This window comes from Coffea arabica, chromosome 3c (genome assembly GCF_036785885.1).
Source record: "Coffea arabica cultivar ET-39 chromosome 3c, Coffea Arabica ET-39 HiFi, whole genome shotgun sequence".
NCBI lineage: Eukaryota > Viridiplantae > Streptophyta > Magnoliopsida > Gentianales > Rubiaceae > Coffea > Coffea arabica.
Window position 1 is genome coordinate 8,247,566 of NC_092314.1, and position 24,077 is coordinate 8,271,642.

General features: G+C 34.5%; 2 protein-coding genes across 2 annotated transcripts; one reads left to right on the forward strand and one right to left on the reverse strand.

The window, feature by feature from the left end:
* The first annotated feature begins 572 nt into the window (after positions 1-572).
* LOC113734496 (chaperone protein dnaJ 20, chloroplastic-like) lies at positions 573-2,971 on the forward strand. The gene is made up of 2 exons (XM_027261074.2): positions 573-1,417; positions 2,490-2,971. The coding sequence occupies exons 1-2, from the start codon at positions 755-757 to the stop codon at positions 2,616-2,618; spliced, it is 792 nt and encodes a 263-aa protein (XP_027116875.2). The 5' UTR covers positions 573-754; the 3' UTR covers positions 2,619-2,971.
* A 5,419-nt stretch (positions 2,972-8,390) lies between these two features.
* On the reverse strand, positions 8,391-13,437 carry LOC113734497 (protein ECERIFERUM 26). The gene is made up of 2 exons (XM_027261076.2): positions 12,900-13,437; positions 8,391-9,497 (listed from the first exon to the last, which is right to left on the reverse strand). The coding sequence occupies exons 1-2, from the start codon at positions 13,344-13,346 to the stop codon at positions 8,643-8,645; spliced, it is 1,302 nt and encodes a 433-aa protein (XP_027116877.1). The 5' UTR covers positions 13,347-13,437; the 3' UTR covers positions 8,391-8,642.
* Positions 13,438-24,077: the final 10,640 nt, after the last annotated feature.

Here is a 24,077-nt window from a genome sequence, read left to right on the forward strand (position 1 = left end):
CAATTAAGGAAGTCAAGATATTTTTTTGAAAAAATATATTTTAATTCATAGTGTAATTTAAGTTGTATTGAAAACTAAACTAATCTCTTCATGCGTGTGAATTTTTTAAGATATTTACACGTTATAAAAATTAAACCTTATTTTATTTTTTATTGTTGTTATAAATTTCACGAGTGGGATAACATAAGGATAGTATTGAAACAAAAGTTTTATCTTTCTTGGATTTCTTCTAAAGGAGTTAAAATGTTATAAGAAATATCAATCTAAAGGAGGTAAGTGAGATTTTAAAAATCTTAGAAGAGCTAAGTGATATTATTATAAGAAATCTCGGAGGTGGTTTCTGAAATTATCCCTTATGAAAAAAGTGTCCAACAAATTTTAAACGGGTCCCATGCTCTGCTGTGATTATCCACAATGTTTGAATAAAGTATTATTTAGGGTAATTATTGTAATATTATTTTATAATAAGGTACATATAAAATAAAAGATAAATTAAAAAATATATTTATTTACGTAAACGAAAAGAAAAGATATCCAAACAAAATTGAGTTCGACTGATCGAATCAACGTTGTACCACCTTTGTCAATGCTCAGAGAACCTTCCCATCTGCCCGAGACCCCATTACTGAACAGACACTGCATGTCCGCACTTCCCCTGTATAAAGTCCCCTCAAAAGACAGAAAATTGTACGCTGAAAACTAAAAGATTCAAGAATTTTTTAGTTCTGTACAGACTGAAAGCTAGATTCAGGAAATGTTCAGCAACAGCTATGGCTGTGGTGCCGTCTTGCCCTCTAAAACTGATAGCTTCTTCCCCTTATACCCTGCTATTTCCTCCCCATGGCCTCAATATCGATCCAACCCACTTACCAAAATCTCATTCACCATCCCCCCACCTGATTTTCAAGCCCTGAGGATCCGGGTTGGAAGTCGGGTGGGATCCGGGTACGCGGCTGCTTCCACAAGGGCCACGCTCAACTTGTACCCGCCTATTTCCTTCCCATGGCCTCAATCTCGATCCAACCCACTTTCCGAAATCTCATTCCCCATCCACCCATCTGATTTTCAAGCTCTGAGGATCCGGGTCGGATCCCGGTACGCGGCTGCTTCCACAAGGGCCACGCTGCAGGACGCTGTGTCGGTGGAGGAGCCATGCAGTTTTTATGATCTTCTGGGCATCCCCGAGACGGGCTCTCTGTTAGAGATCAAACAGGCGTATAAGCAGCTTGCTAGAAAGTACCACCCGGATGTGTCACCTCCGGGTCTGGTCCAGGAGTATACACAGAGGTTCATTCGGGTGCAGGAGGCTTATGAGACCTTGTCGGATCCTAATCGAAGGGCCCTTTATGACAGGGATATGGCTAAGGGGCTCCACTTAGCCTTCAGCTCCCGCAGACGATACCAGAATTATGATGATGTTAGTTCTTTTCTCCCCTCTTGTTATTTTGCTTTGGTTGATCAATTTACCTTTTTCTGTTGTTGTATTTCTCTGTGATTTTACTTTTTTTCCTTTTTGATTATGTTTCATGTTTTAGGGGTTATTTATAGAAAGGTTCTACTCTTTAACAAATTTTTAGAAATTTTGATGATTTAATGGCGATTCCACAAACAGAGAAATCTACTTTTAAGTCCATTTCTATAGACTTCTGTGGAAAAAAGTGCAGGAGTATGGGGGCTTTGATGAGAGCAGAGGAAATGAAGAAGTTGAAATTTAAAGAAATCGATTCTCTGCAATGGGATATTGGGTGTTAACAAAAGGATATCCTTTCTTCATCATCTCTCTCCAGTGGAACTATTCCATAAGATTTTTGGAGTGTTGTCGGACTTATATATCTTTTGTTTCATCTTGGCTGTATTGGATTGTCAAAAGAGTCAATGTTCGGAATTTTTAGTCTGATTTTGCAGGATTTTCTATGGCTGGTCTGGGACGTTTATGCTCTTATGCTTACTTGGTTGTTCTAGAGCTGACTTTAGGTGGTGCACATATTGACTTGATTCAATTAAGCTGGATGCATGTTCTCAGAACTTGTTCCTGCAAAATCCTATTAAGAAATGATTTATCAAAATTGAGGGCATCCTGAGAACTTTATGTGCCTCTGAGTGCGTGAAAATAATTTTGCGTCATCCATTGTCATCTTTGCTCCATTTTCCTGTATTCATGTATCAGAAACTTACTCCTTTCTCTTTTTTCTTTTCATGTTCATCTGGTGTGATATGTTCCTGATTTTAATGCATCTGTGCCTGCAATATTCATCTCTTTATTGACTGTTCAGAAGTTTTACTCTGGTTAGTGTATTAACTTTTACTTAATTTTAGAAGGACAAAGACATAAAAGACCAACATCAGGTGTTGAGTTATTGTTGAAATACAAAGCTTCCTTGAATGATACTGTGTGGTTGTAGCGATTTCTTATTTGAAACTCTAGCGCATACCTTATAATATAATATGTCTGTTCTGGTCATCTAATTGTTTTTCGTACACTGATTCAGCAAATGGAGGAAAAGGGTGAATGGAAGAGCCGTTGGCAGGATCAAGTGTCAGAGTTGAAAAGAAGAAGCATGTACAAGGATGCTGGTAGTATGTCTTGGGGAGCTCGAATGCGCAGGCAAAAAAAATGAACCATCTTGACAATCCTGAATCGCAGTTTTTCTTTTCCTTTTTCCCCTTTTTTTGAGGTTATGTATATAGATTTGGCTGTCTGACTTTTGGCTGGACAGTGGAGAGAATCATGCCAGCGCTAAGGGTTATGATCAATTTTTCTCCTTGACGTTTGGTGCCACTGCTAATTATGCAACAATTATTTATAAAACAGATAGCAGCAGGTTGCATATGCAGAGGCGTAACTAGTATTGCTATATGCAGCAATAAATGATTTGTACATAGAACTGATGATTTCAGGATTTCCTGATATCATGATACTATTCTGCTTCTCTTGTTTTTTCTGAGAAAAAATGCTTTGGTATTTCCTCAATTTAGTCCATGAATGGAGGACTCAAACTTGTGGTTGGTGCGTGGACAAATCTTCTTGGAAGAGATGAAGTTTGTACCCCAAAGAAAACTGAAGGGTCGGTTTGGCATGTTGTGTTGTCAGCATATTTATTTTTAAAGGACAGTTCTATTAATAACACCGTCAAAAACTTGGGCAGGCCTGCTGTATCTTTGTTGGGTATTTAATGTTCGAGTTACTAAGTAAGATGATACCATAAATTTTGAGCCGCTCGAGTCATGGATCGGGTTTGCTCCAACAAATTTTTATGTAATATAACATATGTGGTAGCATTCTAACCGCTCAATCTACGTGTGTGGGGCTATAGATCGGGTCAACCCAAATTTTTGCCTAACGTGCCATATGTGATAGTATCATAGTACACCTAGAAGAAAAAAAAAATGCAGACATTAGATAGTTCGCTGGTGGCGGAGGTGAGTAGCGACGACGGATGGCAAAGGTTGCCATGGTGGGGTGAGGGGGAGCAACCTGTTTCTAAAACAGTAGTAAGTTATACTTACTATTAAATTTTAAACAAATACTCAAAAAAATCACACTACCCTAGTGTGAAATTTGCCGTTGATTATTATGAACACGATACTTGACTGTAAATGTGAGGGACATCAATAATGCAGATGCACAATAAATCAGGGAGGGCGCCGTACTAGAGTAGATCAGATTTTTTCAGATTAGGAGTAACGTTCACCACACATGTTTTCCAATCAGAAGAAATTGTTGGGTTTGATAAAAGTGAAGCCACGGTTGCTACTTGAGATAAGAAGCTCATTTACAGCTAAAACAGACCTGATGATGACTAGAGCAAGCCATGCATGCCACTGATAATGTGGAATTGAACAAAACCTGCTCAAATGGTTTTTCTGATGACCGGTTAGGCCTTGGTCCCGGGGTATAATCATAGTCATATTCATCATGATGCAGGTTTTGTCGTTGTGCATGCGATGGAATTAATTCCATCTGCTCGTCATATTGTCTGTGTTTGGTTTCAGCTTTCAACCCGAAAACTACTTGCACCTCCATCATGAATTGAATGGCTTTGCTCAAGATGGATACAAAAAAACAGGTCTCTGCTGTCTGCAACTTGCGAAGATGGGATCAAAACTTTTGCTTTCCTGAGCAGAAAGACTCTAGAATGATGAATTGGGACAAATTGTCCGCAAATGAGGGACGTTCATTCCACTCGTTTTCTGAGCCCTGGTGCTGAAAGTTACTCCTGATGCTGAAACTTCTTCTTCCATGCCTTTTTCTTTTCAAAGACTGGTCATTGAGGTCTAGCTGTGACTGGTTCAACCAAATACAAGGATAAAGTTTCTTGGAGCTGGACCACAGAATTCTGGCTGTTTTTTTTTTTTTTTTTTGGTGGAAACAAAATTCTGGCTGTGGCTCAAATATTAGTATGCTTAAAAGATCTAATCATGTAAACCATCTGCATAGGCCTGTTTGTCATATTCCCTTCGAAGTCAGAAATCCCTTGCCAGCAATTTCCATGGCAATCTTCTGAGAAGCTAACTTTCACGATACATATATATATATATATTTTTTCCTAACGATGAGTTAACTTTCACGATATTTGTGTTTGGATCGTAAGTTATTTGAGATATTTTTACAGTAGCACTTTTTGCGATGTGATGTATGTGAGATAAAAAAATAATTGAAAAGATAAAAAGATGTATTAGAAATTGTAATGACGATGAAAACAAATATATTTAGACAAATAACTTACGATCCAAACACACTCAATTTGAAGAATCTTGAATTTTTGTGGAGGCGAAGTTAAATGGTAAAAGTGGCTAGTATTTTCTTATTCTCTCCAATAATTCATGTCAGATTTGACACGACAAGGTGCCAATCATATCACAGTTGCTCCTGAGTTTCATTTTCTTGGAGATGGATCCATCTGGAATTGGTCCAATTTGCATTCCCATTAATGAAGTTCATGACTGAAAATGACCAGGCAAAATTTTTCTCCACTGCGCCTTGAGGAATATTCCATTATTCCCCTTACCCTAAAGTTTCAGGCAATTTCACTTTGCTCCGCTAAGATTTAAAAAATTGCACTTATCTTTATTCGATTTGATAGTTTTCTAAACAATTGTAAAATAGTTTAGCAAAACTACTGGGAACAGGTGCCAAGTTTTTCATACCCACGCTCATTTTATGATAAGTAACTTTTGATGTTCTTTACTGGAGAATGGGACAGAGATTTCTAGAATGGATACAAAAGTATTGCCATTGTCTTTTTCTTATTTTTATTTAGAGTTTGTGAATTTTTGGAGTGGTGGAGCTACCATAATTTGAAAGTGATTTTGGGTCATTTTTTTTGAAACTATTATTGATTTTTGATATAAAAAATAAAGATTAGCAAAAAATATTGGATCAAATTTGAAGTTATCAAAAAGGGTCACTAGTTTGACATTTCGTCACGATGGATGGATGGAGGTTAATGGGCAATATGAGGAGTTTCATGGTTTTGCCCGCAAAATATATAGAAAGGAAGAGTAAGAAGGGCAAGGGAAAAGGAAATATATAATTCGGAAACCATTCTTGGTACAAGCACACCAATAACTTAGGTTTGTTTGGATAGAGAATTATTAGTTAAAATTTATTTGCTTACATCATCATTACAATTTTCAACGCACCTTTTTATCTTCCCAATTACTTTTTTATCTCACATACATCACATCACAAAAAATGCTACAGTAAAAATATCTCAAATAATTTACAATCCAAACAGTAATGGATTGTCTTAACAATACTAAGGCTAATCGTATCATTTTAGATAAGATAAGAGAGGTATATAGAATGTTTTAAATCTCAAGGGCGTTCAGTGAAATTATCTACCTTTATGTTTCCATTTCACAAGTGAACAAAACAAACATCAGGATAAGGTTTTTTGTGGATGTGAAAATCAAATGAAGATATCTTTCCATTTTACTTGCAGACAAGACGGAAAGGGCTACAGGTTAGCCCCTTCTCTGACGCAAAAGATTCTGTTGAACATTGCAGAAAAGTTTTGTAACGTCTGTTCCTTAATATTGATTTGTCAGTATAAAGAGGCTGCTATATCTACAAATGAACATAAAAACTAGTACGTGCTTAATTAAATGGAGGAAACCTATACATATATTCCTAGTTTGCAACATTTTGTTCCCGAACAAGAGAAAAACCAATCAAGGACCTATGGCATAATACCATTCTAACCACAAACAACTGCTAAATAATAATAAAATTGAGATTTGTTCTTAACCCACAAAAACAGACAGAACTGACATCACATGGCCACACTAGAGAGAAAATACTCTGTACTGCTCTTTAATTTGATTGGGGGCATTTGGCGTACGTAGCACGGGTCAAAATTCTAGTTTACCGAAATAGATGCCATCTGTTTGATCATATGTCACTCTCACCAACCAGGACATGCCCAATGAAATGGAAGTATTGAGATATGCCCAATCTTGTTAGACTTCTTCCAAACATCTAGAGGCTTTGTTTAAGGTAAAAACACTCGCCACTTGTCCACAACGTTCATTGGGAGTGGAAATAAGACATTCCTGGTTTCTAGAAGAAGGTTCCCGGTTTTTTTTTTTTTTAATATAATCAAATTTGACTAAGTATATGTTTTCTGAGAAAACTCGTACAGCTGTTCATTTTACTGCCCTAAAGTGCCTTTCAATAATGCTGGAATCAACACATCAAAGTGTGCTATTAGTTGTTTTCAAGAGTCAAATTAGTTGGTTGTGAGAATTTGACTCTTAAAAATTTTAAAATGCAGCTATTTTTATTCAATATACCTCCATATAGGGGTGGCAATAGGGCAGGGGATATGGAGGTGGCCCGCCCCGTTGTCAAATAATTCTTCCCGTTCCTCGTCCCATTTTTTTCGCGGGGAAAGAAATCAACTTATCATAAATATTTATTTACAATAATACAATTGTAAACAATGTTAAATAAGATTAAAAAGCTGTCAAGATGGAAATAAAAGCATAACAAGTCAAATTACATTCAGTGCGGAGGAAGGGAATCGATCGAAATAAAAAGAGTTAGAAGCAAAACATGTTGGAATTGGATAGCTTAGTCTTTGGGGGAGGGGGCGTTAGAAACAAATCAACAATAGTTCAAGAAATTTCTTCAGTTATTGCGATGGCCGTTGACACTGACTAGCGTTGTACTTGTAAGTAAGACTATAACTTTAAAAAATTTAAAATTGTATTATATATATATATATATATATATTTATTATTATATGCGGGAGATGGAACGGGTATATGTTTCCCCATCCCCTGCCCCGTTTTAAGGCGGGGGAGGGGAAATATTTTGCCCCCGCCCCCCCGGGGGGCGCCCACCCCATTGCTATCGTTACCTCCACGTAACAGTTCTTGACAATTAATTATCAGTTTGTCTTGACCTGGGCTAACCCCATCATGAAAAGTGGATCCTTCATCTTTTGGGCTTTTGGATTTGTTACTCTTATTAGTGATTGGGCCCGTGTTCGGTTGCCTCTCTGGCTCATTGTCAACTAGGATCCTTTCTAACAGGTTCATGAACCTTTTTTTTTTTTTTTTTAATTTTAATAACCTGCTTCAACGAGAACTCCAACCCTTACCAGGGAAAGGAAAAAGAAAATAATTTGAGAGTCGAATTGAAGTTCTTACAGTCCCTACCAGTTGAAAATAGTAAGTAGTACCGTAGAGGTACACGGACATCAACATGGTTATTGTATCTTTTTTTTTCTTACAAAATATTTTGTGTCAAAAAAACTATATTCCTAGACATGCTTAAAATTAATTTGAATAACCAAATATTCCCTATCCTTTTCACTAGTGTACAAAAACAAGCATCGGAATAAAGTTTTTGTGGATCTGAAAATCAACGAAGATATGGTCTTCAGAAATATTAAAGGTCGTTGCGGACTTCAACTTAGTATGTTGAGTATTTTGATAAGTATTGCTTCATTCTTCTCATGCACAAAGGCTCGTATGGCATTTTTGAAATGCTTCTTTCAGAATAACTTCCTAGTAGTAATATTTTCTCTATTGCTTTTAGGAGTAAGAAATTCAAACACTTCATTTTGTAGTAAGAGAGAGATAAATATTTCTTGCTTGGAAAAGAGAAACAGCTCAAGCCAAATTGGATAACAAATATGCTTTTTTGTGTGGATGATACAATATATAATTCCCTAGTTCTATATTTTGCTGTCTAACATGTTTGCAAGTTTATCAGTTGCAGCCTCAAAAAGAAAAAAAAAAAAAGAAGAAAAGGGTTTATTTAGTTGTTTAAATCAACTGCTAATCCAGCTTAGGCAACTTGAAATTTGGATTTCAAGAGTGAAATTGAGGTTGTTCTTGAGCCACAAACATAAACAACACAAGAATCTCATACTAATACATTCTAATCACAAACAACTGCTAATCTTTCGCAATTAAATTCAAACTAGTGAAAGGAAAGTATTATACAGGCCTTGTGCCTTATTTCTTGCACAAACTTTACATTTTCCTTATTTACAATGCCATGAAAGCCAAGAGTTCTTTAATGCAGGAATTAACACAACACAGTCTAATTATTAGTACTTCAAACTCTTTTTTTTTTTTTTTTTTTTTGTGGCCAAAGAAAGTTTGATAGAAGAGTGCATTCAACAGGTTTAAGCAATAGACCACTCCCTTCTCAACTCCACAATCTCATTCTCTGGCAAAATCACTCTCACAATCCTCCCAAAGCCACCATCATTTGGCCCCGGCAGCACCAAAACAGCCCCTTCATCACCAACTCCATCAATCCAATAGCTAACACCAACTTGTTTTGTTCCATTGTATTCAAATCCATGGAAATTGGCATCCTCATAATTCACAAAGGTCAAATTTGCGCCATAAACCTCAAAATCAGCCAACCCTTGATCCCTTTCCATAGCTTCTTCGATCTTTTTTCGCTCATCGATCGCCTGATTCTTGATCATTGCTGCCAATTCTTCATGGCTGGCTTTTGCAATAGCAAAGTCTGCTTTCACTACACTAATCATTTGGCTATTGCTCAATCTTCCATCTCCCTTGTTTCTTGAATCCTTCTTGCAAATTGTCACGACTTTTGGTTCATTTCCATGCCTAATTTTGGCTACACACTTCCAAATCACAGCACAAAGGGACTCAAAAGGGGCAATTTTAGGGCCATATTTCCCACTTATCTTTGACTGAATGTCGCTCAATTCAGTAGGGGTGACATGGAAGGAGAATGTCCCCATGTTACAGGTATTGACAGTTATCCATTTGTCTTCAACTGGGCCAACACGCTTCACGGAAAGTGGATCCTCCATCACACTTTTTGGGCTTCCAGCATCTTGATTCTTGTTGAGTGATTGGGCTGTGTTGAGCAGCCTCTGGGGCTCTTCGCCCGCTAGGACTCTTCCTAACACGTTCATGAATTCTGCAGCTGAAAATGCATCGCCAAGAACATGGGTCCAGCTCAACCCAACTGCCATTCCGCCACATTTGAACTTTGTGTACTGCATGCAAGGCCCATTGACAAAATATAGTTGAAACCCACTTAAATCTTCTCCAACTTGTACACAATCAACATTCAAATAACTAAGCAAAATGGCGATTTGTTTTGAAATTTCATACCATGAACTTAATTTAAAAGTATAACTCAGAGGAAAAAAACTTAATTTAAAAGTAAAAAAAATTAGTTTTGCACGTCAAATAAGCCCTCAATCCTAAATTCACTCGTTATAAGATACTAAATTCGCTTCTTATCAACTTTTTATAGAAGTTATTTTTGCGCAAAAAGGTGTATAAAAGTTCAACCCTTTTGGTGGTTAGGGGAGGGTTCTTTAGAGTTTTTTTTTGCTGTTAGGTTCGGAATTTGAATCACATCTTATCCTTAATGAATTTACCAATTGATATTTTGCCTCTTCAAATTTAACTTAAACACAATGAAAACTACCTTTTTTTTTTGTATTATTCTAATTTACCTCAATCATGGCCAAATATGTATCTTACTTGGACTACCAGTCACATGAAGAGTGAAAGACATAAATTAATGCATGCTTAAACACTCTTTGTATATATCCATCAAGGCATACTTAAAATAATAATTAGGAATGCTCCATTGGCCAGAAGAATTGGTCAGAAACAGAAGATAAATTTCTAACAATAATCTAATCTTTGACTGAGCAATATTTGTATGGGTCCTAAAGTAGAATGCTTGGTGGTTTGGGACCTTGAAAATTGAAAGCAGTCATAGATATGGGACCTCAAAGTTTGCTTGCCCATTAATTTTCATGTCTGATTGGTTTTGACAATTCACTCGAGAGCAAGAAAAAAATGTGTGGTTATGATTCCTGCAATAGGACAGCGGTAATTAATCTCCCACAAGCAACCGGAGTTAAAAAAAAAAAAATATATATATATATATATATATATATATATATATATATATTTGTAGCCAAAGGAACCCAGGGAAAATTAAAACCAAAAAAATGAAGAATAAATGTGAAAAGCTACAAAAACAATAATGTTCTTTGACTTTTACGTGTTTAATGAAATTCCTGTTGGTTGAGTATTTTGTAGAGGACAATATCATGAAATAAACTTCAGACAGAAACAAGTATGCCTCCTACAAGAAACCGAAGACAATGACGGGGTTGAAATTATTATGTCCTAATTACAAAGTAGAAACATTCCATCAATTCTCTGAGTATAGTTTCTTGACAAAAAAAAAATTATATAAAATACTCACTTGGTCAAAAATTAGAGAGTATTTGATTTATCTTTTTATTTTTTAAAATATTTTAACAAGGTGGGATTTAAAAAATCGGAAGAGATAATATGAGACCTGAATCCAGAACTACTAATTCCTTAGGTCTCAACCTTAATTACCAGATCAAAATGTTCTTGACTTGATATATATACTTTACAAAACTTTATTAATATTGGTGCTAAAGAGAAAGTTGTCATCAAGTCATTGGGGTGATCTTGTATGGTAGTTAGATCATGCAGTCTTTTATGCAAAAATTGTGACAATATGTCCATTTGAAACATTGGGCTAACATGAAAAATAAGACATCATAAAAAAGAAATCATCTATTGAGAACCTAAGTTACTATTATGTTAATTTTTCAAAGCTATTTTTGCTCAGTAACTGAAAATTTAATTCATGGAAGTAGTGCACTATCTTGGCAAGGTCCACAGATCGATTTAGTTTAGTGATGGACCATCTCATAAGTATCCGTATCAGGATTTGTATGAATTACAATCATTCACTTCCACATTTCTCTTACACATGACCTCCCCAATTAATGGCTGGACCATTGCTCTTTCAACCTGTCATTTTTTTTTTTATACTTGGTAGTACAATTATAAAGAGTAGTCTATTCAAGACAGAACCTTTTCAAACTTGATTTCATGAAATAGGCCATTTTTTTTTTACAATCTAATAGGGAGAGGGTATTGCCTACTTTCACGCATCAATATAGCAATTGTTTGTAGACTTGATTTTTTTTTTTTCATGAAGGTGACACTTAATTTTTAAAATTTTTTTGATAGGAAGGTTAGACAAGTAGGTGAAAATGAAGGTGCACTTCCTCAAAAAATAAAAAGAAAATCAAGTGTCATGTCAACAAAGCCCTAACATTCAGAACTGTAGGATGTTACTATGAAGTTATGGACCTGTTTTCAGAGCACGCATTCTCCCTTGACCAAAGAAGGCAATAACTATGCATGTCTGCACACACTTCACATAGCTAGCACGTTTTTTCTTGAAGATGCAAGTCTAATTGTGAAAATGAAATACTAGCATAAGTTAATTTCAACAGAGATTTAGATTTTTGCCATGGTAGTTTTACTGGTGCTTTGCGGGATTAGAACTCTCTTCATTAATGCTATTAAGTGCAATAATTCAATCACAAAAGTGATTAAGAAAGTAAGCAATGGCTATTGGATAGACACAGACGTGTGAATATCTAAAAACACAAAGTTGACCATATTTTACCTTGTCTCTATCACATAGAGTTGAGGATTAGAATTGTGGATATCATTTTGCTAACCTTATTTTAATGTCGTTGCCCGTCAATTAGTGTTAATGTTAGTGTTGGTACCACATCATTAGCTTGAAAAAAAAGATATCACACAAGAGAGGACCATCACAACTCTGGAACTTCATTGCTCACTTAATTACTAGCCTTGTAATGGAAAACCCAACTAAAATTACCTTATAGATTCCATATCTGCAAAACCAAATTCTCTTAAGAGTTAATTGAAAGGCTTAATCCCCCTTACTCAAACTTGATAGACAATGGAAAATTGGATTTAAAAAGAAAAGGACAAAAGGAGAAGAACATCTTGGAATTGTAAAAGAAATTGTTCGGTATTTTGGCTCTAAAACAATTTGTTTTAACCTTAAAGTGCCTATTTCATCAACAAGAAATCTGGGAAAGTTAGAAATACGGCCAAGCTCTCATTTATTCCTCCTGATTAACTAGCTGCAGTGGCAGATTTCTATACTTACATACACCTTACAAGATTTACAGTTTCATTGATGGTCAGGCAACAAGATTTATATATAGTATTATAACTTTAAAACCATTCATGAGAAGCAATATATAAAAACGTATACGTACATCCATAACATACACAAAAATCTTTCTTGCCAAGTTCAAAATAATACTTACATACACCTTACAAGATTTCCAGTTTCATTGATGGTCAGGCAACAAGATTTATATATAGTATTATAACTTTAAAACCATTCATGAGAAGCAATATATAAAAACGTATACGTACATCCATAACATACACATAAATCTTTCTTTCCAAGTTCAAAATAAAAAGGGCTAATTGTATTGTAATTAAAAATAAAAGAAGAAAAAGGAAGTCCTTAGGTGTCAGGTAGATCAGTCAAGGCATACCTGTAAGAAAACAAGGGGAGAAAATCCCAACTCAGGACCAACAATTTTATCAGAAACAAGAAGCTTCTCGAGAGCAGGATCGTGCTTCTTCATCTCAAGCCATTCATCCAAGGTCTTATCACATTGGGCTTCAATAAACCTTGCACCACAGTCATTGCATTTGATGACTGGCCGGCCAGACTCTTCTGATCTCCTAAACCGGCCGCAAGTTATGTAGAAATGGTTGAACCAAATGAACAATGGTTCCTTGATTTTCCTGATGGTTAAACCATCAAATGCTTGGCTTGGAAAATAATATACACCTTTAAGGTAGTGTAACTTCATTGCTAAGTCCATGTCGTTTGGCTCATGAACGATGTCTTGTCCTGTATATCTTCCCGGTCCAACCGACGATAGTTTCATGTTGTAGATCAGGCCGCCTGACTTGCCCTCTTTAGAGGAAACCATTCTCGCAGGGAGAATTTGTAGTGAGTTTTGTTGGTGAAGTTTTGAGAAAGAGAGAGGAGGGGTGATCTCAGGTTGTGAAGGTGTGTTCCTGTGCCACGACAGTCGTCTTAATATATATATATATATATATATATATATATATCTTAATTGCTTACGGGATAAAACTAAGGGATAATTGGAGATACCTCCCTCACTATTTTTGACAATTGTACTTAAATACCTTCTAAAATTAAAAATTACACTCACCTCCCTTTAATGGACCCATTTGATAAATATTGCAACTCCTATCACTAAAAGAAAGTTAAAAAAGTGGGAAAAAGGTACCGACACACAAGTTTTTGCCAACTTTATCCCTCTTTATATTATGAACGAACATTTCCCACTTTGTTTATAAAAATTAATTAAAAAAGAGAAAAAAATATGAAAGTAGTAGGTAGGGATCCTCTCAGTACAACAAAGAGTACATATACAATTATGCACTTTTAATGGTTAAAAGCAAGAAGAGTTGGACAGGTTGCAACGACTCTATCTTGGCAATATATAAGATGAATAAAGTATAAAAAAATGAATGCTATTTTCAACTCTTGGCATTCTTCCTCTCTATGGCTGTTGAGGAATAACAAAATCAATTTTGCTTCTCGGGATAACAATTGAGAAATGACAAAATCAATTTTTATTTTGCAGATGCTCGTGCCAAGAAGCAAATAAAAAAAATATTATTGTTGTAGGCAAATTTTTCTCACATTTTTACAATAATATTAGCCACAACATTTGGAGGGCAAGTTGGTCATTATGAGGCTTTTGGTACTAACATGTTGTCACATCTATCACAGAGGGGAGGTAAGTGTAATTTTTAATTTTAGAGGGTATTTAAGTGTAATTGTTAGAAACCTCTAGGGACGTATCTGAAATTGTCCCTAAAACTAATGATAAATCTATGTATCTTATAGGTCTAGACAAATCCAATCTATATACATATAATCCATTCACTTGTATTTTTATAGTGTCCATTTAAATTATTAATTCTTGCCACATGACGGTGTGTATATTAGCATTGGATGTTATATGTGTAGAAATTGAATTTAAATTTCAAGTTTTGCACGTAGTGTATACATCTAATGCCATTAGAACACATGCTGTCTGTCATTTAGGAAAATTTTGTGCTTACTTAAATATGGTTTTAACTATTATTCCATCTATCCCAATTATTTAGTCATGTTTCGGGAATCCAACTATTTAAGAATAATGGTTTGATTGTGATGTTTGTATTTCTTTTTTAATTTTATCCCCACAAATTTAAAATTTAAATTTAAATAGTAACATTCATATGATTAGAAAGAAGGGTTATATTGGAAAGAGAAAGTAAAAAATGCTTTGACTTTTTCAATATGAAAGATGTTTTGGGACATTTCAAAATGGAAAGTATAACACTTTTAGTAGGATGCATGAACTAGTTGACTTGTTTGTTCTAAGGAAGTTATAGGTATAATGTTGATATATGAAATGTAAGTGTCGAATTGATTAAGATATGCATGTGTCGAATGCCAAAGAGAACATGGGGACAGCATTTATATGTGTTGAACAGGTCGAATTTAGTCTTTCCTTAATGTGTACTGCTTTTGTGGCGAGTAATTGACTTTTGAACTTGAACATTTTGAAAACCTAAAAAGCCTACTTGGATTTGTTTGGATCCAATTATTTGCAAAAGATTTTTTAGTATTAGTTATTGTAATATTTTTTGCAAGGTGATAAAAAAGTAATTAAAAAATATATTTAAAGAATGATAGAATTTTTTTTTCCCAAATAATGGTATAGAGATCCAAACATAGCCACTCTTGCTTTATGATGATGTATATAGCAAAATATCGAAAAATACTTCGACCTTCTTCCTCCTACGGTTTGGTGACAAAAGCAACTATAAGGATGTGGTAGTATATGTCTGGTTACAAGTGAATTATAAAAGGACTACTCCTATAGTTTTAAGAAAAACAAAAAACACAAAAGTAAACCAAAAAAGAGAAAACCAATAACCCTTTCATTCGATTAATTTCTTAGTCAGTGGATTTATAAGTTGGTCTTATGTGGACAATTCAGGATGAGGACATATAGAATATAGTTTTCATATTGAATTATTTCCAGTGAAAGCTCACATTAGATCTAATTATATTCACGATTTGCTTCAAAATTTACATTTGCTTTCCACAAAAGGTTCTAATCTAAGTATTTTTCTTTTCCCTTTCATGACGTTTTTTCCTTCCCATAAAAGGGAAATCAAGTTCTGATGTGAGTTGCTCATGCAATTTAAAATCTCATGGGACTTTCACATGCAGCATTTTGGGGGGAAAAAGTGAAAAAAAAAACCATGAAAAGTATGTGAAAAAGGAATCATTTTCCTTGATTGTATGTTCCAAGGTTGTTGTTCCAGTATTTTCCTCCGCTTAAATCTTTTCTTTTCAATTTTTTTCTAATGATATTCGACTTTTAGACAATTTAATTTTTGAGTAAGGTTTTTATATACTATCAGTGTATAATTTTTTTACGCTAACAGGTTTATATCATGCCACATAACATGAACTCAAATTTAAAATTCAAATTATACACATACGACATACATCTATAGCTATTAGTGTTAAAAAAAATAACAACACCGCGCCATCCGCGGTAATGCCTCCTAGTTCTGGTATGGGCGTCGACAGCTAATGTCGCCAGATATATGGTGATTATTCAAGGGACAGGCAACATGGGAATGAACCATGGCTCTGGTCATTTCTTGCAAACCAGGTAAACTTATTACGTTGTGTCTTTCTCATTTCATTTTTGTTTTCTCATTTTTGTTGGCTGAATTGACCCATGTCGGTTGATTAATCTTTTTATATGTCTCGAACTTTCGGGTGCTGCATTATTTGAAGGAGGAAATTGTTATATGAAACAATATCTAGTGTACAATAGGGATTTCAAGATAACAAGTAATGTCATGAGTTTCTCTTGTGGATCAATTGACTTATACATATGTATCATCTTTGTTTCAGTATAAAAAAATGAAAGAAGCTTCTAATGGCTAAATATTTTGTTTTAGGATTCCTCTAACTAGTGATCAGGCACCTAATTTATTATGCAAATATATACACCTACATTTATCATCGTCCTTTATATTTAGACGCTTTTCCAAATTAATTTCGTTGTTGCAAAAAATTAGTAACATCTCATTCCTTTTTTTCAAATGAGTGAACCCTTTTCTATTATTGATCTACCATCATCCAATACGATTTAAGATGGTCATAAAATATGGAGGGTTACTTGGAAATAAGTAAAAAGAAACATAGAGTTATAGGAATAAAATATGGACCTTTGATAACGCAAATCCCATATCTTGCAAGATCGAGAACTAGAAAGGCTAGGGAACATCAAAGTATTTAGGTTAATAAGAATATATTGGGCTATTTCAGCATTACAAAAAAGAATGGATAAAGAAACAAATTGATAGACAAAGAAGTATGAGGTGAAGTTTCCCGTGAGGGTCAGGTCACAAGAAAGCCAAGTGGCAAGGTCCTGCAGTTGAGAGTGTTTATTATTGGGTGGTGGCAATTCTTTCCATTTTATTGCAGTGGAGAAGTGGTTGTGAATAATTAATATTTGCATTGAATTAGGCATGTGAGAACTGAGAAGTAGCTAGTTATCATCTATCCCATTTTATGTTGCATTAAATTTGCCAATTATGTAGTAGTAAATGACTTCTTATGATTAAAGGATGGGTGTAGTTTAAATTCTGAGTACACGTAGAGATTTCTGATTCCAGAAATTTTGGTGTGAGCTTTTTGGCAGAAAAGTACAGCTTTTCTCTATGGTAACGTTACAGAAAAGTGAAAATTTGGTGTTAGTCATGGGTTGACGTCCAAATTACACGGATGGTATAGATACCATCCATTCCTGAACTACCACACTTTAGACAATTACAACTTCACCGGCTGTCGGTTTTTGTCTTTAGGGCCAATCTAGTGTTATTGTCACGGCTCTAATAAATTAGCCATTAAAATAGTTGTAGGTATTAATCAAATGTATTTTCGGAAATGCGTAGGCCATTGGGGTGGGCAAAAATATCCGCTAATCCAAAAACCCGTCGTATCTAATCTGATTCGATTTGAATATTATTTGATCAGGTTAAAAAAGAATCGGGTACCAGTTTAGATGCAGAACGAGTTAGGGTTACATAATTAAAAACCCACCGATATCCGACCTGCTATATATATATTTATTATTTTTATACACATACTATAAAATAATATTTTTAGACCTAAATAAGTAATTTCATTGAACAAATTACATTACAAATATGGGAGACTATAGTTTTTTTTACAAGATTCATTTATAAAGATCATGATTTTATGTTTTTTAGAAAAGACTTTAATTAATGTGGAATGTATAATTTAAAAAAGTGCTACTTATTTCAAATTTTTATTGATTTTTAATTCTTTTAAATTTTTTTCATTTTTCTTGTATTCTCTTCGCATGTTTGTTTTTGGTGGGGGACATTTTTTGAAAAAAAAAATCTTTATCAAATCTTAGATGAATAAGTAAAATACAAAATTAAATTAATATAAATCATTTTTTAAAAAAATTAAATGATAAACGGGGTGGGATAAGTACTCGTTGATCCAATCCTATCTCAACGAGTACCCGATAATAGGGTACCAATTGATATCGGGATGGGTAAGAGTCAGAACATGGCTAACCTGCAAGGTGCGGATCGGATCAGTTAAATAGTGCATGAAGCAGATATCTGACCGATAACCACCCATTAGGCCGTGTATCGTAACGGATCTTGTGTCCCACACCCTATGCTATTCTCTGTCCCATTTTTTATTATATTACTATTTCTCCTTCATAAACATCATGTTTTAATTCCTTTTTGTTTCCTTAAGATCCAATAACTATTAATTAAGCAAAAAATAAATACAACAGCTTCAAAAAAGCAATATATAATAGGAAATTAAAAAATACAGCAGAAAATTCATATAAAAATCTCATTTTTTATGCATTTTTATTTTTTGAGTTTGTTAAATTTTGTGTATTACTCAATTAATAGTTATTGGATTTTAAGGAAATAAAAAGGAATTAAAACATGATGTTTATGAAGGAGAAATAGCAATATAATAAAAAGTGGGACAGAGAGTGGCATAGAATGTGGGACAGAAGATCCGTTGCGGCCATGTAGTCTAGCCATTTATCTTGAAAGGCAATGAATTACTGTCCGGCATATAATGCATGGAATTACAATAGTAATAACATGTAGTACAAGAATTGAGTAAAATCACGAAAAAAAAATCTTTGCAAATTTAAGTTACTATTCAGTAATTTCACGCTAACAATTAGGGATAATTTCAGCAATCTCCCCTGAGATTTTTTATAATTTCACATGGCTCCCATAAGGTTTCAAAAATTATACATACCTCCCTTATTTATTTAAAATGACAATACTAATCTTAATGTTTTAATAAAACTCTCTTGTTGCCATGTTTATACAAAGGATGGATTTTATCATTTTTTTCCTTTTTCCTTATTCATTTCTCTTATATTTCATTATAAGTATAGAAGAACTATTAATGTTGTCGCTAATATTTATCCAAATCAAACATTAAATCGATAACTTTTTTATGACTTTTAACATCATCCAATTTTTTTGTAACATTTTTTTTTGTATCAAAATCAACAATAATTAAAGACAAATGGTCCAAAATCACTACCAAACTATGGTAGTTCCGTCACTAAACTAGTCAATAAATTTTTATTAAAAAAATAGTCCATAAACTTAAAAAACACAAGGTAAGACTTTCTTCTCCATCTTAAAAATAACCTATATTTCCAATAAAGCACTATAAAAAAATAATTTATCATAGCAAAAGATTTATTGTTATAGTTGATTATTAAATAACAAATATTGGCATGAAAAACTTGAGACTCCTTTTTTTGCCTATAATTGTGTCAAATTACTTTACAACTGTTTAGAAGAATTAAGGGAATTTCGCCAATTTGGTCCCTAAATATTTTCACTTAAATCAATTTCGTCCTTAATGAAATATTTTAACCAATTTAGTCCTTCAAGTATTTTTTTTACTTCCAATGTAGGACTTTTACTCAATTTGCGTGGACCAACGGGGGTATAATTGTCACACTGGTTTAATCTTTTACAATTTACCGGCGAAACAGAATAGCCCTATCGGCCATTGCTTGGAATTCGACTGACTGCATGGCTTGCTAAAAATGGAGAAACCATCAGCAGCTTCAGCCCGTGGAAACGACGATAGTGGAGGACAAAGAGCCCGTATTGAAGTCCCTGTTGGATGTAAATTTGATCCCACTGATGAAGAATTGATGTTTTATCTGAGGAACTCCAACTTTCGGTACCTGAGAGCACTACTCTTGGTATATATCCTGTGCCATCCAACCAAAAAAATTTGCTGTTAGATATGGGAACGGTTCAGCAAAATGTCATTATCAAAAAAACAACTGGTAATCATCTTCCACCAACTTTTGATGATGTGATTCACGTCTTTCGGCATAGTAGCTTCCGAGTTGGAAGTGATCAACCAGTGATTGATACACTGGATAGAAACTTAGATGTGGGAAAGCTAATAAATGTGGTGACAGATGATGTTGATATTAAAAACCTAGCCACTGCACCAAAATCTCCTGGTTGCTCTGAGACACTGAGTTTAAAATCAAACCTCTCAGATAATGCAAACACTAAAGAAGTGGACGTGAAAGCTCCGACCAATCACTTCACTCTAGCTCCAAAGTTAGATTCTTCAGAACCAGCAATAATGAATTCTCCTGTAGCAGAGGAGGAAGCCCCAACAACACCAGCAAAAGAAACTTTGGATGTCAAATCTTTCCGGCAGAGGGCAGAGGCACTAGAAGGGCTCCTAGAATTGTTTGCAGATTTGCTTCAGCATAATAGACTAGAAGAGCTTGCTGTTGTTCTAAAACCTTTCGGAAAAGATAAGGCTTCTCCAAGGGAGACAGCAATCTGGTTAGCTAAGAGTCTCAAAGGGATGATGCTTGAAGACTCAGGACGGATGTCATGAGCAATTAGCCAAAACCCTGCTGGTAGGAGCTTTTTTTTTTTTTTAATTCCTTACATGTTCATCGGGCTCCAAAGATTTGGCTAATACTTCCTTCTTTCCACCTACACTGCAAATTTGTCTCTGCCCCATTCCACTCCATACCATGGAATTCAATGCCCAAGAGAAGCAATGCCACTTCTTTAAGTTCAAGCTCCAATTCTTCTCCTTCGTTCCATTTCTGTGCATTCACCTTTCTTCTTCAGCTATTTTAGCTCCCATTCTCCAGGATCCTCCCACTCGGCTTCACTTTTTGTCACTTTACTTGAGAACCCCTTACCAGCAGCCCACAAAACTACTCGTTGACCTCACTGCCTCTTTCAATTAGGAGGAATGCACCTGCAGCAACCCCTCTTCTTGTACGTACCGCTACCACCCGCTTCCCTGCACTTCTCCTCTTTGCAGCTGCCTCAATTCACCCACTTGTTCAAACTGTTCTTTTGAACCTACTGATCCCATTTACTCTGACGGCTTGTGCCATCTCTTCCTTGCAAGACCAAGGAATCGGAAAAGATTGAGGGCAGAGGCACTAGCTGACATCAGGCTCTCTTCTCTGTTTTGTCAGCTAATGATCTCTCCCTCGTAATGATCTCTAATCTGTTTCACCAGTAAATTGTAAAAGATTAAACCAGTGTGACAATTTTACCCCTGTTGGTCCACGCAAATTGAGTAAAAGTCCTACATTGGAAGTAAAAAACTAGTTAAGGGACTAAATTGGTTAAAATATTTCATTAAGGACGAAATTGATTTAAGTGAAAATGTTTAGGGACCGAATTGGCGAAATTCCCAAGAATTAATTGAACTTTATAAGATAAGGGCATTTTAGGGTATTCATTATATTTTTGACCTTATTTTAAGGTTTGGTTACCAAAGTGTGAAATCAAGGGAGGTAAGTATAATTTTTAAAACTTCAAGGGAATTAAGTGAAATAGTCAAAAACATTAGGGGAGGTTTCTGAAATTATTGCTAACAATTATTCTCAAGTACAAATCTAAAGCCCGTGAAAAAAATTTCGGGGAGATAAAGAAATAAAAGATGATTCTACATTCACCAACTGCAGAAGTAAAGGAAACTAGTGAAACATTATAATTGGTGTATAAGTTTGGTAAGTTGGTATCTACAAACTGCAGAAGCAATTAAGGATCTTTCTTTATTGATAGAATCCTTGTGAAGTTGATAAAAAGGAATCCCATGAAACATCTGAAGCCAGGTGGACGAAATTTTGAGAGCTGTTCCAAGAAGAGTTTTTGTTTGGAGTTTTGTCTTTGAGAAAAAAATTTGGGAAATTAGGTGTGATGAATTTGGTGTTCTCTCCTTATTTGTCTACTAGTATAAAACAAGGAAATGATAGATTGATAGAGATACACGCTTAAAAGTAATAGTATTTTGTCATCAAAGAACATTTGTTCAAAGGAATTTATAAAGTTGAAACCAAAATTTTCCTTATCTAGGAAGTATGAAAATAGAGAAAAGTTGAAACTCTACTTTGCTACCCATGGTGGGTTCAATTCAAATACAGAAGCTAGGTAACTTCGCCAAATTGGGAAGAATGCATTTCTTATGGCATTAGGAGAAGGAAAAAGTAATAATGAAAATGTCCCTTTGACAAAAATAACAAGGACAACGGCAAAATCGCACCACCCATGTGAGCTAGTTTGCAACATTTTTTCTTTGAAACGCCTTATTTGTGCTGAGAAGTTAAAGAGTTAAGTTTTTGTTTGCAATTGTAGCTGTTCTATCAAAATCAAATTGGAATTTGCAAGCAAGTTCCGTGCTTTTAGATGGCTGCATTTATTTTGACTAGGTTCAGTCCTGACACTATGCGTCAGATGGCTAGGACTTGTTGTTTTACTAAAAATGGGTATGAGCCCGAAAAATTGGAGTGTGGAAAGAATAGTTCAAAGGAAAGGAAAAGCCAGCTAGGAAAGGTTAGAGTGTGGCGGTGGTTTGCATTGGTGTCAGTTAGGTGTTACTTGCACATCTTTGTAGCATGTGGTTTCTAATTAATTTGAGTAGGTTTGCTACTTGTATATCATGTGTTAATTGTGTCAGGAAAGAATCGCCAAATAGTGGTGAGTTTCTTTATACGTGGCCAATTTGTTGCTACTGTATATGAGGATCATTGTCCTTAGGATATGTGATGTATTTGTAATTTGTTAGGTAGTAATTTGTATTGGTAAAGTGTGCTATTTTTCTTGGCTTGATTAGTTGGATGGAGTCACAATAACAAAAGGCACAATCATAGCAAGATTAACTCTCTAAATACTTAATGGAGATTGCAGTCAATTATTTATAGTCTAGTCCACAGCTCAATAGGAAAACGAGAGAAAATTCTAAAACTATTATGAAAAAAAAAAAATTTTCTATTTGAGGGGTTGTTTGTGTTGGGGATTCTAAGAATAGGTAGTTCGCATTCGGCAAATGCGATTTATTATTGAATTTCTGATTTTGTAAAAATCTAAAAAAAAAAATTTGCTTTAGACGTCAGGCAAACATATGCGAGAATGAATTTTGCTTCAAACCTTTTGGTTTTTTAATATTAATAAATTCAAGCTCATCATTTTTTGTTTTTTTTTTTGTTTTTTATAAATTCAAGCAAATTGTTTTTGTTTTTCTTTTGACTAAAACCAAACGTTTTCTTCAGGTTCCTTGCAGAAATGAAAACGCAACTTCACAAAATGTGACTTTAAGTCGCGTTTTCTTGCATCAATAAAAACACGACTTAGCAAAAGTCGCGTTTTCTCCACTTGCGTTGGTAAATCGCATTTTATTCACTTTCCTTGCTAAGTCGCGATTAGCACTCCAATCGAGGCTAATTTGGTTTTGAGCTTAGTCTTCATTGATTATTTTATCTGCAAGGACTATATTCTGATTTTGAATAATTAAATTTTGTAGTGTTATCGCACAACTTTTTATGTTCAAATTATAATTTTTTTCACAAATCTATAATTAAAAAGAAAAAGGATTTATTCCTCCATGATAAATGTCAATTCGAAAACAAAAATGATTGTGAGCTCCTAAATAAAAAAAATTAGCAATTTTTTAATGTAGTTTTCTATGAATTCGCAATGAATGCCTAAACAATTATTTTTTAAAAAATAAGATTTTACTAAAGATTGGTTTTAGTAAATGAGAGATCTGCAAAACAAATATTGTGTGAAATTTAATTCTCTACGAGGTCGTGTTTACTACTCTAAGAAAACAAATCTTTTTTTAAATTTAATTTTGTAGAAGCTCGCTAGAAGAAAATAAATATTATTTTACTTTAACTTTTTTAGAAGCTCGCATTTAGTAAATGACAATATGCGAAGTGGTTGTTGAATTTGCTTGGTCTAATATGGCCTTTTGTATACTTTTATCCCTTCGAATAGCGGAATTTCCTTTAGCTTGAGGCTATTTCTCATCACAATGTGCTACCAATGCTGTAACATAAAAGATTAATTTTTTTTAGAGGTCCAACTAAGCAAATTTTTTTTTTTTACAAGTCAATAACCTCGGATTTCTGAAATGGGTCATGGACCTCACATTTCACAAATGCGGGGTCAAAGACGATTTTTTTTTTTTTTTGGTTTTCTGGGTGATAAAATGTGAAGACCCCCGGACAGAATTGCAT